Here is a 15,367-nt window from a genome sequence, read left to right on the forward strand (position 1 = left end):
GGCTTGAGAGAACTGATTCAAAGGACATAAATGATGGTGACTATTCATCCCCATTCATAATTTCCCCTTAGAATTTAGATTAAAATAATTTTAATATTGATAACGTTTCGACATTTATATAAAACGGGGTCTTGTTATTATACCAATAATACCAATATGTACAACTGTATAAGGCTGCAAAACAACGCCATTAAAGACAAGTTACAACACGAAAAAGTCAGGAAGTTGATGTAATAAAAAAAAAAGACATTCAATAATTTTGTTAGTGAGGGTAGGCTGCCTTTTTAATTTTAGATGAGTGAATGGAAGCAATTTTGGTGAGGCCAAGTTTGGGAAGAAGGTCTAATCTGCGATGGGAATCCTGATGATGCTGCAGAATTTCCAAACAACTGGTGAGGACCTGATTGCCACTGTTGATTATCACTGCTTGATAGTGAAAGCTCAGTACTCCCAATGCGGCCTCCATTGTTGCTTCTTGGAAAATGAATCTGATAATTCACACACACAAGTATGTTTTTTTTAAAAGGAAAGTCATTTTAATGTCCAATCAGTCAAAACACACACCTGATACGTGGACGAAGGAGGAATAATGTGGAACTGCCCATTATACTTGGTTGTAGTTGGAGACTGAATGTGTGTTCGACTCAACAGCTGCATTGTTTCTTCCTCGATATATCCATCCGGTCTTCGTTGATGGGCTTCATCAGTTCTAAATTGTCCCCGCTGCAGATTTTAAATGGGTTTTGAACCGTATGATCAACCAAAAATGAAACCAGTCACCACTGTAAAATAATATACCCACCTCAGACCTAAATCCCTGATGTTGCCAATCAGTTGCTTCAGATGGTAGATTATGCGGATAAACCATAGCACTTTGACTATCAGCCCCCGGTTTTATATTGTTCGAGTTTGAATTCCCTAAGCTTAAGTCAAGGTTGTGATCTCCGGCGTTACCCGAAGCTTCAACACAAATAAGAAGCATGAAGAACGGATTTAACCTTTTGAAGGGATAATGATTAATGAATGATATTTGATTTACTTACCACCAGAATTATTAAGCTCGTTTTCGTATATGCTGGGATCAAAGTTAGTGACAGCGTCTTTGCCATTGCACTTAATTGCAGCTCTGTCATAAGCCCTACAATAATGATGGACCAGACAAACTTTTTTTACTGCCTTATCTTAAAACAGTACAGTCTTAAAACAGTACAGTCTTAAAACAGTACAGTTGGTTTTTCAATTAAAGCATCAAAGATAAAAGAATATACACGAACCTAGCAGCTTCAATCTCGGTGTCAAACAAGCCTAAATAAACATACCTGTAAGAAAATTGAACAGCTCAATACGAAATATTATTTGCTAAGATAAAAAGATTATGAATTTTTTTAAAAGGGTTACTTTTTGCCTAAAAATTGGCCCATTCTGGCTTCCCATCTCCCACATTTGTGTAAAGTAACTCCTCTATATTTGGAGCTTCCTCTGGGAAAACCGGTGCTTTGTCGGCGAAGAACATGCACTAATTCTTCCTTGGTTAGGTTACTCATCTGTTATGCAATAAAAAGACAGAATCTTTACCTTTTTGAAACACAAGATAAGATAAACTATGCAATTATTCTTTCAACTTCCGTCTTTAAGATCACCTGTTTCAAGTCTTCCTTGTAATCTTCGATGCTAAAATTTATATCGGCTTCTAATCCCCGGAACTTGATTGCTGCCCTATCGTATGCACTGCAAAAAATATTATGTTTTCGTTAATTTTTTTCCCATTGTTATTCTTTGCGTAATAAAAGAAGAAAAGGTTGAGACTCGAAAGCTCACCGAGCAGCCGCATGTGCTGTGTCAAATCCACCTAACTCGGCCAAGAAAACAAAGAAATCAGACACGAAAATTTGTCTGAAAACTAATAAAACTGATGCGAAGAAAGGACAGTACTCATACCTAAATAAACTTGTTTTCCACAATCCCTGTACGTCAAATGACAAACCCAAAACCACCTTATGTTCTGATTGGCTTACATATAGTAAAAAATAAAAGGAAAAATTTCAGTTTTTTTGTTGCGATTTCATGAGAAGAAAAAAACTGACCAAATATGAGACTCCCATCTGCCAGTTCTTCTATAAAAGGTAACTCCTCTATACTGAGAGCTTCTCGACCTAGGTCCTCTCCTGCTTTTCTTCATCGGGTGCGAAGCTTCGCCGGATCTTTCCGGTGCAATAGGCTCCGATCGGCAGAATCTGACACCGACCCAGTGAGCCTGCGGGAAACCCGAAGAGGAACCCAGTTCATGGTCCTGATCCAGAGGGAAGAACTGGTGAGTCACGGGAGCCGAGTCACTCTCCATTGAACACTCTTCTTCTTCGTGAGGCACCGAGAAACCGAAAATCTTGCTACTTCTCTTCTTTAAACCCGCTTTAACTCGCTCACCATCATCTTCTTCCGATCCATCCTCGTACACCAAAGCGGAAGAACTCGAATTCGACACGGATCCGACTCGTTTTCCCTTGTCTTGATCTCCGTCTACGGGAGTCTTATGCGACGAACAACAGCCCTTGGATTCATCATCTCTAGGTTGTTGATACGGCGAGTCATTAAGATCCCACATTTTTCCCCGTTCTCAGCTTATAATCTCGACCAAAAACCAACAAACTCAAACAAATATCATCACCAAACAAAGGAACGGCCAGAAAACTCAGAAAGAAAACTAAAGAAGAAGAAAAAAAAACTCTATGTTTTTTATCTATGCCTTCACTTCGAAAGCACAAAGTGAAGACAGACAAATGAGTGAAGGGTTTTGGAAATGTAGGAGAATTGTGAGGTAGCTAAAAGATAGTAATAGCTAAGAAAAGGGTTAGAGAAGAGATGATGTAAAAAACTCAAGTTGCTCAATGCAGAACAGACGAGGCAATTTTGAGTTAAAACTTGTAGCCAAAACCATCCACATTCTCATCCTTTAGTGGTAAATATGTTTTTTTTATTATTTTCTCTTTCTTACCACTTGCTTATGGAGTATATATATATATATATATATATATATATATATATAATTTTTGTGCTTCGCTTTGTAACCCATAGGGCTTAGATGTTTTTTTTCATGTATAAAATTAAACGAATGAAACTTCAGCTATCTTTAGCTTCTTTTGAAATGTCCCGATACATTGTCTCTAAAGCTATAAAGTTTAGCTCGAATTAAGTAATTTTAATATTTAATATTTTATTATTTTTATATTTTGAGATTTAAGGTTTAAGTATTATGATTGTGAGTATATAAATATTTATGGTTAAACAATCCATAATTTTGTAAAATCTTAATTTTAATTTTGTTTAAAAAGGAAAAGAATTATATTTTTTTAAAATGAGAATATTTTTAATGAGTCAACAATATATAATCTAAAAAACTACAAAAAATAATTAATAAAAAATACTACGAAAGAACAAAGATAGTAATTCTAATCAAACATGTTTACTTAAAAAATGTTTTAAATATAAAAAGTAATGAATTTTAATATAATTTATCGTTTATGTATGTGGTTTATAACGCCAACACGTAGCCTGTATAAATGACTGACCTAACAACTTTGAATGTATAATATAAACATAATTAAATTATTTATTTATTTTTAAATGATTTCTTATCTGACATTAAACTTGTCTTAATATGTATAGATAAAAATTTTGTTATTAAAAAATGTTGATAATATTTATAATAAATATTATTTTATAATCATCTTAATTAAATGAAAAATTATTATTATTAACGCAAAAGTTATTAAAACTTACAAATATAAACTTGTATCAAAATGCATATATTCGTAACTGAATTTTAAAAGTATAAAATAATATTCTTTTCAAAAGTAAGAAACTTATCATTATATTTTATTAAAAAATTAAAAAAAAATTATTATTTATCGAACTTTTGTAATTTATTAAAATATTATAGGATTGTTTTATAATAATTTGATAAATTTAATGACCGTTTTATAAATTTTAAAAGTTTAATAATAAAATAATCATTTAAATATAATTTTATGACATCTAATATATATTTAACCTTCTTCTCAGGATAAATTATGTATCTAGTCACCCGATTATTCTTGTAGTTCTATTTTGGTTGCTCTATTATTTTTTCTTCAAAAAATCATATATAAACTTAAGTTTTTGTTTCACTTTGGTCCTCTATTGTTAAAAATAAACAAAATTGCTAATATGATATTAAAAAAAATTCAATGATGATATGATATTATCTTATGATGATATGTTAATATTACCGTTAATTTTTTAATGGTATGTGACTAAAATGGAATAAAAAAAATGTTAAGTTTATGTAAAATTTTGAGAAAAAAGATAATTGGATAAGCAAAACAGAACCACACAAATAATTGGATGACTAAATCAAGAATTTATCCATCTTTTTATTCATCCTTCGCGTAAATCAACTTTAGTTCTTTACTCGCTCAACTTTTCCCACGTTAACCAAATCGAAAAGCAATTTTTCTATGATTCTTCATCTCACATAAGTCTCTCTACAAATGAGAAAATGCCCCCCACCAATTGAAATAGACAGCGGAAAAGAAAGCAATTTATCAATTGATCACATAAATAATATTAAAAACGTTAATTGGTTTATTAAAAATTAAAATCAATAACGTATATTTCAACTTCAAACAACATAATACTTCATTCCAATACAAATAAAATCCATTTAAAAATGAATGATTAAATAATCTTTTATAAGGTGGGGAAGGATGAGATAGGGAAAATGGAAGTGTTTGGGTATTCAGAAAAGGAAATGAGAACAATGAAAGGCAAAAGGTCAAGCTTTCCGGAAATGTTCAATCCAAGAGTACGGGATGGGGCCCCCGTCACCATTCACCAATGGCTATTCTTCTTTTTCTGTTCAGTGTTCCTCGTATTTATTTATTTTTTATTAACATATGCAAGTATAACATAATATATAGTTAAAGTTAATTCTTAATTATTTATATTGAACGCTCACATTCCTAATATTTTTTATGTTTAAGCTCGAAAATTAAAAGAATAATAATAATTCTTTTATCACTGAGGTAGTATCTGCTCCTCGTATTTATTGTGATATATGATAAATATGTTTAGACACTGGCTGATCCAGAAATATTTTTCCAAGATGGAAAAATATATATTAACAACATAAAATTTTTAAATGGGATGAGTACAAATAAAATTTTAAGACAGACACATTTCGTAAAATAAGTAACTAATCAAAGAAACTCAGATTTCATGATGAATACCATCAGTAAAAGAAGTAATTAATTGAAGAAAATTCAGATTTCAATTTGAGCAACAAACCGTGGCTCAGCCGTTGGGTTTGGATATAGTTACACATTCTAATTTTTTTTCTCAAAATTTTATGTTTTTTTCCTAGATTAAGTAATATTAATACGTGAGAATACATTTTTAAATTAATGATTATTTATTATTTTCTCGTAAATTTTTTCTTTTGTAATGTTAATTCGGTTATATTTTTCAATTCATATAATAGTCTGAAAATATATAAACCTTGGAAGTTTTATAATATGTTAACGAATTTTATTTCATAATATATAAGCCTAGATGGGTGAAATGGGTCAAGCCACCAAAGGGTTATCGGGAATCGAAGTGGTTGGAGGACTCATTATAAATGATAATTATGATAAATATTAGAAGATCAACAAACTCATTGGTAGAATTATAGGGTATTAAACAGGGATTTACCATCGCAAAAGCTCTGAAGGTGAAGAATTTGATAGTGGAAGTGGATGCTAAAGAAGCAATAGATGCCCTATCGAAAGAGGAGGCGAAAAATCTTCAACAAAGGAAAGTAGTTAGAGATTGCATTGCTCTACTGGAAGGAGGGGTAAAGGAATTGAAACATATCTGGAGAGAAAGCAACATATGCGTCGATCGTCTCGTAAAGCTATCCCTAAACAAAGAAGGAGACTTTCTATACCGCCCATTGAAATCCTTCATCTGATTCAGGCAGATATCCAGAGACAGAGGTCCTTGGGGCTCAAGGGCCCCCAGACCTGCTCTAATTTTATGTTTTTTTTACCCTAGTACTAATATAATAGAAGCTGACAAAAGGTTTATAAATACAGTAACATATTAAAATCTTTGATAGAAAAACCTTAAGTTAATCACCCTAAAGCTCCTACATATTGCTTTAATATGATTCTCCATTGTTCGATACTTAATTTTTAAAGGTATGAAATTAAATAATATTATATTTATTATTTTTTAATTAGAATTATTTGATTTTATATTTAATTTTAGTATTCCTTTTGTTAATCTAATAATTGTTAAGGTGAATGGTGATTATTAAATTTGTTTTTTTTAATGTCGTGAATTAATTTTAGATAAATGCAGCTTACTATGGGGAAAAATACAACAATTATTGAGTTTTTAAGAGAAAAAGCAGGGAAACTTCAAAAAATACAAGTACTACAATTGAAACTTCAACTGATACACCTACTAACGTTTCATTTTCGGAAGATAGACCTTTAAATATAGCTAGAAATCAGAAACCAATAACTAACTCTAATTACTTGGAGCGAGATCCTGGTAAGCACAAGCAAATATGGGAATATCCTTCTGAACAAGAAAGAAATGCAATTTGAAGAGCTTATATTGCTGAGGGTTCATATCAACCAGTACTCTTTGAATTCAAAAAATCTGGACATGTTTCTCACCCTTACCGATTTTAAGCTTCCTGGTACAAAAACTTTCATTCATGGTTAGAATATTCTCTTGAAAATGATGTTGCCTTCTGTTTTATTTGCTTTCTTTTTAACAAATCAGATAGTGATCCATTACACAAGATTTTCACTATGAATTAGTTTCGAAATTGGAAGAAAGTAAATGGAAATTTTTTTTATTTTAAGATACATGTAGGTTCAGAACCTAATTCACCTCATAAAATTGTTGAGCAAGAATTGAAGGATTTTCTTAACCAGTCTAGACACTTGCCACAAGTGTTGCATAAGCAAACATCATTACAAATTGCTAATAATAGGCTTAGACTTGAAACCTCTATAGATGCATTGTGTTGGCTATCTTTACAAGGGCTACCAATGAGAGGTCGTGACGAGAGTGAATCTTCGTCTAACCGAGGAAATTTTCTTGAACCCGTGAAACAATTAGCCTCTTATAATAAAGATGTTGAAAAAGTTGTATTAGAAAATGATCCAAAAAATGCTTCAAAAAATGCTTCTTACACTTCGCATGAGATACAAAAGGAGATTTTACATAATTTGGCAGAGAAAATTAAGAGAGCAATTCGTGAAGAAATTGGTGAAATGTTTTTTGTGTTATTATTGCTGAAGCAAGGGATGTATCAAGAAAACAACAAATGACTATTATTTTACGGTATGTTGATAATATCGGTCTAGTAAAGGAACATTTTTTTAGCATTATTCATGTTCCTAATACTTCAGCAGTGACTTTAAAAGATGAGATATTTTCCATTCTTTCTCATTATTGCTTTGACATAAAGAATATTCGAGGTCAAAGTTATGATGGTGCAAGTAACATGCAAGGAAAGTGGAATGAGTTACAAGCATTAGTTAGCAATGAATGTCCTTTTGCTTACTATGTGCATTGTTTTGCCCATCGTTTACAGTTGGCACTAGTAGCTGCAACGAAAGAGGTCATACCTGTTTATCAATTTTTTTAAGTTATCCTTTATTATCAATGTTGTTCTTGCCTCATATAAGCGCATCGATGAACTAAAAAAATGCTTATTCTGATAAGATAAATCATTTGATTGAAGATGAACTTGAAACTAGAAATGGTTTGAATCAAACAAGTAATTTGCAGAGGGTAGATGATACTAGATGGGGTTCTTACTTGAGATCAATTTCAAGCTTGATAAAAATGTTTAGTGCCACTTGTGTTGTTCTATATAAACTCATTGATGAAGGAAGTACATCTTCTGAACGTAGAGAAGCGGCGACAACTTCAGAGACTTCAACTTCCTTTGATTTTGTCTTTGTTTTACATCTTATGAAGAAAATATTAGAAATCAATGATTCATTTTCTCAATCATTACAACGAAAATCTCATGACATTTTGAATTCACTACATCTTGTTGAGAGTTCAAAGATATTTTTGCAGAAATTTAGAGATGATGGATGAAATAATCTTTTTATGGAGGTCACCTCATTTTTTGAAATTCTCAACATAGATATCTTAGATATGATTTCTATTTATAGAGAAAGAGGAGACCACGCTCGTCGCCAACAAGATCATTTTACAGTTGAACATCATTATCGAGTAGAAATTTTTTATGCTACAGTTGATGTTCAACTACAAGAGTTAAACATTAGATTTAATGAGAAGATGATATAGTTATTAACTCTTGGTTGTGCTTTGGAGCCAAGAGACAGTGACAAAATTTTCAAGGTTGAAGACGTTTGCAATCTTTTGAATAAATTTTATCCGGAGGATTCCACGGAAGTTGAAAAGAATGATTTATGAACAGAACTGTGTCATTATGAGGTGGAGTTATCTTGAAATTCAGGTCTAAAAAAAATTGTTGACAATCTCTAACCTAAGTCAGTGGTTGGTGGATACTAGGAAAGTGAACACTTATCCATATATATTCCGAACGGTAAAACTTCTATTGACTATCCCAGTTTCTACAGCAAGTGCTGAAAGAGCTTTTTCTACAATGAATATCATCAAGACAACACTTCGCAACAAAATAGAGGATGAATTTTTTAGAGTTGCACGCTTATTAACATTGAAAGAGATATTGCAACAAGCTTTAGTACAACATCGCTCGTGGATGCATTTCGAGATTTGAAGGAACAATGTGTTTTATTGTGATTGTGTGATAGTTATGTCTTTTGTACTTTTTAAAATCATATTTTTTTATTATTTACTTTAATTTTTAATTTTTAATTTATTATTTCATATAAATATAGAACTATGCATATTTGATGTTATCATTTATATTTTTGAAATAAACAAATAATAAAGGTAAAATTATATATATAACTTAAAGTTGTTAAAAAGATTCGACCTCTGTTGAGATCTAGTTCTGCCTCCGTCCCTGCAGATATCGGAGGAGAAGAAAGCCTAAGATTGTAATTGAAACACTATCGTTCTATCCTTTGTACCAAAAAAAAATCTTAAATTTTAAACTTCACATTGTTTAAGTATGTAAATTTTTTAGGTGCTTAAATATAGTACTTTAAATATGCATTAATTAACTGATTAAAGATAAGATTAATACACATGCATCGTTACTGTCGAGGCTAACTCATGTAAATATGTATCTAGTGCTCACGTTTATACCTTTCGGATAAAATTCATATATTTTTTCATTTTTCCTCTCCTTTTTAATCATTTCAACTAAATTTTAAAAGTTTTAACCAACTTCTACTACATCAACAAAAAGACACTTCCTAAAACAATTTATAGAAAAAAATTTCTACAAACGTCTTTACTTTGCGTAATACAAAATAATATTAATTCAAAAAATAAATTTAAAAAAATATTTTTAATAATAAAATTTATTTCAGTAATATTTAAGTAAAAAAAGGTTGTTAAATTAGATATTAAACTTATGAGAAAATCGCCTCAGTGACCAAAATTCCCATATAATATACGATTTTAACCAACTTTTTTCGGATTTGCCAAAATGACCAACAAAATCGCAATGCGATCGCTAATTCGCAACGCGATCTCCATTATCGCAAATTCGCGTTGCGATAGTTGAAAATCGCGTTGCGATAGTTGAAAATCGCGTTGCGATGGTCTACAGTTCGTTGCGATTTTCCCAATTCGCAATGCGAATAAGTAAATCGCAACGCGAATTGGGAAAATCGCAATGCGATACTGACTATCGCAATGCGATACTTACTATCGCAATGCGATAATACAAAATCGCAACGAGATACTGACTTTCGCAACGCGATTCTGACTTTCGCAACGCGATAATACATAATCGCAATGCGATTTTCAAAGCGCCATTAGTATCCTGGCCAAGTATTTTATTTTTAAATTCCAAACACGAATATTAATATATTGGAACACTGAACCGTCCACAGTATATCCCGTGCAACTCATAACCTAAAACCTAAAATCACAACTCAGTCCCATCTCCATCTCTCACTCTCTCACCCATCTCCGACGAAATCCGTCCCTATCTCCGGCGAAATCCGTCTATCTCCATCTCTCAGAGCCACCCTCACAATCAGAAATGGAAAATCAACCAAATCAACCAACGAGGGTTAGTTTTTTTAATTATTTTCTTTTTGAAATTTTTGCATTATTATTAGGTTTTTCATATTGAAATTGATGATAAGTTTATTGGTAATTTCAATAATAGATTAATCATTTCACTTAGATTGCTTATTAAATCAACCAAGAATCGCAACGCGAAATGTAAATCGCAACGCGATTTTAGTTTCGCGTTGCGATTCTCTCGTTGCGATAGTCAAATTCGCGTTGCGATAGTCATTTTCGTGTTGCAATTTTCATTTTCAGAAACTATTCTTCTTCTGCAAATTGAAACTTGAATGAATTGCATTACTTCAACCAAAAAACAAAGACAAATACGAAATTCACAGTGTTGCAAATTTAAGTTTGAAGAATAAACTACTACTCTTTATGTTTATTATTGTTTTTGGTATATCTTCACAGTGTAGTTTTTGGTATATCTAACTTAGTATGTTTATTGTTTTTGTAGAACTTTTATTTGGCTCAATTGACCTTAAGAAATAAAGTCAGCCTGGCCAAAACAATTGCGTCGAAGCTTTCACATGCACAAAGAAAAATGTTTGAGGATACATTCTTCGGGCCATGGCTGAAAGTACAACATCCCGGTGGAGATGCGATGTTGACACACCTGTTTCTTCAAACCATGACTAGCGATCTACCAGAGACTATACAACGTCGTGATGAAGAGATATGGTTTGATTTTCCACCGGCGTATACGTGTTTTGGGCGGGAGGAGTTTTGCTTAATCACCGGTCTACGCTTTGGACACGATGATGTAGGTCGGTACACTAGACACATTACCCGCCCATCATGGCTATCCCGGGTTTTTCTTGAGCTGGAGAGGCCGAATCTACACGTAGAAGACCTGACAAGATTGTTGAATAAGAAAGATGGTTTTACTCGGATGGATGACGTCGACGTTGTCCGAGTATGCCTTATAATTCTTTTGCAAGCCGAATTTTTAGGCAGAGAGGCCAGACAACCTATTCCAAATGATCTAATCAAATTGGTAGAAGACCTAAATGCGTGGAACCTATTTCCGTGGGGCTCGTATTTATAGAAAGCTACATGGAATAAGTTATCGTCTGCCTTGGAGTTTGCATGGCGATGGTTCCAAATACACTTTGACAGGCTTTATTTGGGCCTTTAAGGTAAGAATTTTTATATAATGTTTCCAAAATTATAAGTAATTATTTAACCATTACTAATGTTTGTTATTATATTGTTTGTAGATTTGGATATTTGAGGCCTTTCCCGCCATGAAGACATATGCAATAAAAACTTCAAATGATATTCCCAGGGCTATTTCCTGGAAGAGGAAACAGACCTTGCAATGGGAAGATTTACTACGATATACGACAATAAATAATGTAAGTTAACATAAATACTACCATATGTTTATAAACAAGTTATTACTAGTACACGTTTAACTTTGTTTGAGCTTTTATATTGTTAGGAGGCCAACACTCCTCTACAGAGGCGGACACCCACGGAAACTGAGCTTGCCACTGATTGGTGGCAAGCTAGTAAGCATTTTTTTGATGGAACGGTTGATGAGCAGCCTCCACTTCGGGAGCCATCACCTCGCCCAGAGCTATCACCTCACCCAGAGCCATCATCTGATCGACCCGACTATACACCTCCACAACGACAGCCATCACCTATTCTGTCACATCATCGAGCCTCTTCTCCACCATCACCGCAAGATAGGCGACCGACAAAGATGCCACGACGTTTATCTCCCTGTTCTCCACCTCTACCTCAACGGGATGAGTTAGGGGAGTTACGTGATGAGGTCAATGCCTTGCGTGAGGAGGTTGATACTTTACGCAAAGACGATGGTGCATGGCGTGTTGAGGTGTCTACATTACGCGGTGAGGTAGCCGCTCTACGTGAGATGATAGCATCGTTGCAGAATGAGGTTCATACTCTACGCAACGAGGTAAGTTTAAGATTTTTCACACTCGTAATTCATTCGGTTGCTGCCAATACTGCTAAACTGTTTTTGTTAGTATTTGTTTTTGGTTTTGTTTTTGTCTTTTGGTTGAAGTAATGCAATCCATTCAAGTTTCAATTTGCAGAAGAAGAATAGTTTACTTTCGCAACACGAAAATGACTATCGCAACGCGGAAATGGCTATCGCAATGCGAAATGAAAATCGCAACGACAAAATCGCAATGCGAAATGAAAACCGCAACGACAAAATCGCAATGCAAAATGAAATCGCAACGACAAAATCGCAACGCGAAACACAAATCGCATTGCGATTTTCATTTCGCGTTGCGATTTTGTCGTTGCGATTTCATTTCGCATTGCGATTTTGTCGTTGCGATTTTCATTTCGCATTGCGATAGCCATTTCCGCATTGCGATAGTCATTTTCGCGTTGCGATTTTAAGTTTCGTGTTGCGAAAGTAAACTATTCTTCTTCTTGAATGTTTATATATGTTGTCCTTTTAAATGTTTATATAAGTGCTTACTTATGGAATGTTATCTGAGCATTTTGTGAACTATGATAGAATAATGACTTGGGTGAATACAATGCTAGTTTAAAACATATTTGTCTTTGTTTAATATCATGTCTGTTTATTTACTGATTTATGTATTAATTTTTTTTAGCGGCCCGATAAGGTGGATGCTTTACGTCGGGTTTTCCTTGCACGACGGAGTTCACGCATCAGACGGCGTGGACGTGCTATTACGTCTCCATTCACCCCAATGGTGCGAAGACTCCGCAAGAAGAAGCCCGAATCACCTGTCATCCCTCAAGAGTCCCCTCCAATCGTTCAAGAGGCCCCTATCCTCCCTCAAGAGTCCCCCCCACCGTTTAAGAGGCCACTGTCATCGTTGAAGAGGTCCCTCCCACCATTCCAGAGTCCGATTCACATGGGGTAATATATCGAAGTATTGAGAAACCCCCACCGATTCCGGACATGATGGATGAGAGTTGGCTCTCGTATGAGTTACCGGGTAGTACCTTTCCGGTATCTGAAGTGGAGAGGAGACAACTACCGGAAACAATTGTGGATAATACCCTTTGGGCTAAGACCGCAGTTGATTTTTATCTACATGAGCGGAGCCAAGGGTGTTACACTGACATAAGCAAACTCAACGATGAAATGTTTTTGTTGCTTGATCGGTCTTGGTGGGGTGTGCTATTAGGGGTTGAAGACAATGGCTATTTCGATGGGGAGGTAAGTCTTATATTTGTCTTATATATGATTTTGATTAATTTTTTTAAAAATTAATGTAATTCACTAATATATGTATTTTTTTGTAAAACAACATATCGATGCGTGGGTGTCACGTCTACTAATAATAAGGAAGCTTAGGAAAAATAAAAAAAATTCGCGATATACAATAATGCCGGCGGCTTTTCACGCAGTTCACTTGAATAATCAACGAGATGAATCATTTTCGTTGGGCAATGGACAAACTAAACTTTATCCTGCATGGTGGGAGGTCGATAAGGTTAGTGTTTATTTTTTAAATTTTTTAAAGGTGTTCATAAATAAGTGCGCAAATAAATGAATTATTACTTATGATTGCAGGTGTTTATCCCTGTTTTGGAACGTCGTCATTGGCTTCTCGTCCAACTTTAGCTCCCATCCCTGAAGATAATAATGTATGACAGCATGATAAATTACATATCACTGTCTGATTTGAGAGATATGATCAAGGGATGGAGCTCTCATTTGGCTAAATTCTTGGATGGGATTAATTATTGGACTCATTCTGGACACAAGAAGCCAAAGAAGTTCAATGTCACAGTTGTCAGAGACGAGACCGCGCCACAACAATCACCGGGAGCCAGAGGGGATTGTGGTCCTCTCGTATGCTTGTGCTTGGCGCGTTTGACAACGGGAAGCACAGAGTTTCTACCTCCCACCGATAGAGATAGAGCTGCAGTAGGCTTGTGGTTTCGGCATTATATGGCTAGAGCAATATATTCGAGACGCTGCCTACCTGCATCCGCCTTATGAAAGTGTCCATTGTTAATTGGTAAGTCAAATGCAAGTTTTGTTAACATATATACTCCTTTTGGTTTGAAAATGTTTGGTTAAGTACCTAGAATTCAATAATTTGCTGTTTGTAGGTTTTAGATGTGTAGGAAGTATTGTTTGAGCAAATGTTTGGTTTCTGCAGGTTAATCCTTAAGTGAGCTGCGTGAAATGGATGTACGGGGTCACAAAGTTGTTGATTCATTGATTCAATTATTTATGAAGAAATAAGAATTATTATTTTTTTTGATTGTTTAATTGATTTGTAAAAGATGATTTGTAAATGTTGATTTGTTTAATTGATGTGTACATAATTCTTATTTGTGCTTGTTTAATTGATTGAAATGTAATAGTTGATTTGTTGATTTTCAATCTGCATTATGTTGAAGGCAAAACAGACTATCGCAACACGAAACTGACTATCGCAACGAGAAAATCGCAACGCGAAATAAAAATCGCAATGCGAAATGAAAATCGCAAGGAGAAAATCGCAATGCAATTTTCATTTCACATTGCGATTTTCTAGTTGCGATAGCCATTTTCGCGTTGCGATTTTTCATTTCGAATTGCGATAACCATTTTCGCGTTGCGATAGCCATTTTCGCGTTGCGATTTCCCCGTTGCGATAGTCAAATGAATGTCTAATAAGTGATAACAACTGAACAGATCATAGCAATGTTCAAACTCAAGTTACTAATACATGCCTAACTAAAAATGTTAAAAGTGCACACATAAAATACACATAATACAACGTTTGCATTTAAAAATCACCTAAGTTAACAGTCCCAAAAGGTGAAGCCGGTTGTGATTGGGATTTTGAAGATGATTGCGATTTTCAGAATCTCGTTGCGAAAGTCAGAATCTCGTTGCGATTTTGTATTATCTCGTTGTGATAGTCAGTATCGCATTGCGATTGTCCAAATTCGCATTGCGATTTACTTATTCGCATTGCGAATTAGGAAAATCGCAACGCGATACTTACTTTCGTAACGAGATAATACAGAATCGCAATGCGATTTTCAAAGTTCGCAATAGGTTTTTGTTTCGCAACACAAATTTTTTGTGTATATATCTACGCAGAAGCAACAACTCATAACCTAAATCCCTAAATCGCAACTCATTCCATCTCCA

General features: G+C 34.1%; 1 protein-coding gene across 4 annotated transcripts in view; it reads right to left on the minus strand.

Moving 5' to 3' along the window:
• Positions 1–288: 288 nt before the first annotated feature.
• LOC120173312 (floral homeotic protein APETALA 2-like) overlaps positions 289–15,367 on the minus strand; it is a 28,824-nt gene continuing 13,745 nt past the window's right edge. The window contains exons 3-12 of one of the 4 annotated variants that reach the window (XM_039180516.1): positions 7,738–7,747; positions 2,085–2,701; positions 1,939–1,964; positions 1,819–1,849; positions 1,641–1,728; positions 1,399–1,544; positions 1,275–1,319; positions 1,044–1,138; positions 803–954; positions 289–723 (exon numbers count right to left, since the gene is read on the minus strand). In XM_039180516.1, the coding sequence (XP_039036447.1) occupies positions 532–723; positions 803–954; positions 1,044–1,138; positions 1,275–1,319; positions 1,399–1,544; positions 1,641–1,728; positions 1,819–1,849; positions 1,939–1,964; positions 2,085–2,602 (1,293 nt within the window). In that variant the 5' untranslated portion in view covers positions 2,603–2,701; positions 7,738–7,747 and the 3' untranslated portion in view covers positions 289–531. Of the gene's footprint in view, positions 724–802; positions 964–1,043; positions 1,139–1,274; positions 1,320–1,398; positions 1,545–1,640; positions 1,729–1,818; positions 1,850–1,938; positions 1,965–2,084; positions 2,819–7,737; positions 7,748–15,367 lie in introns of those variants that run through there. The other 3 variants (XM_039180514.1, XM_039180518.1, XM_039180515.1) reach the window with 3 other exon arrangements.

Source organism: Hibiscus syriacus, unplaced genomic scaffold (assembly GCF_006381635.1).
Source record: "Hibiscus syriacus cultivar Baekdansim isolate YM2019G1 unplaced genomic scaffold, ASM638163v2 tig00111942_pilon, whole genome shotgun sequence".
Taxonomy (NCBI): domain Eukaryota; kingdom Viridiplantae; phylum Streptophyta; class Magnoliopsida; order Malvales; family Malvaceae; genus Hibiscus; species Hibiscus syriacus.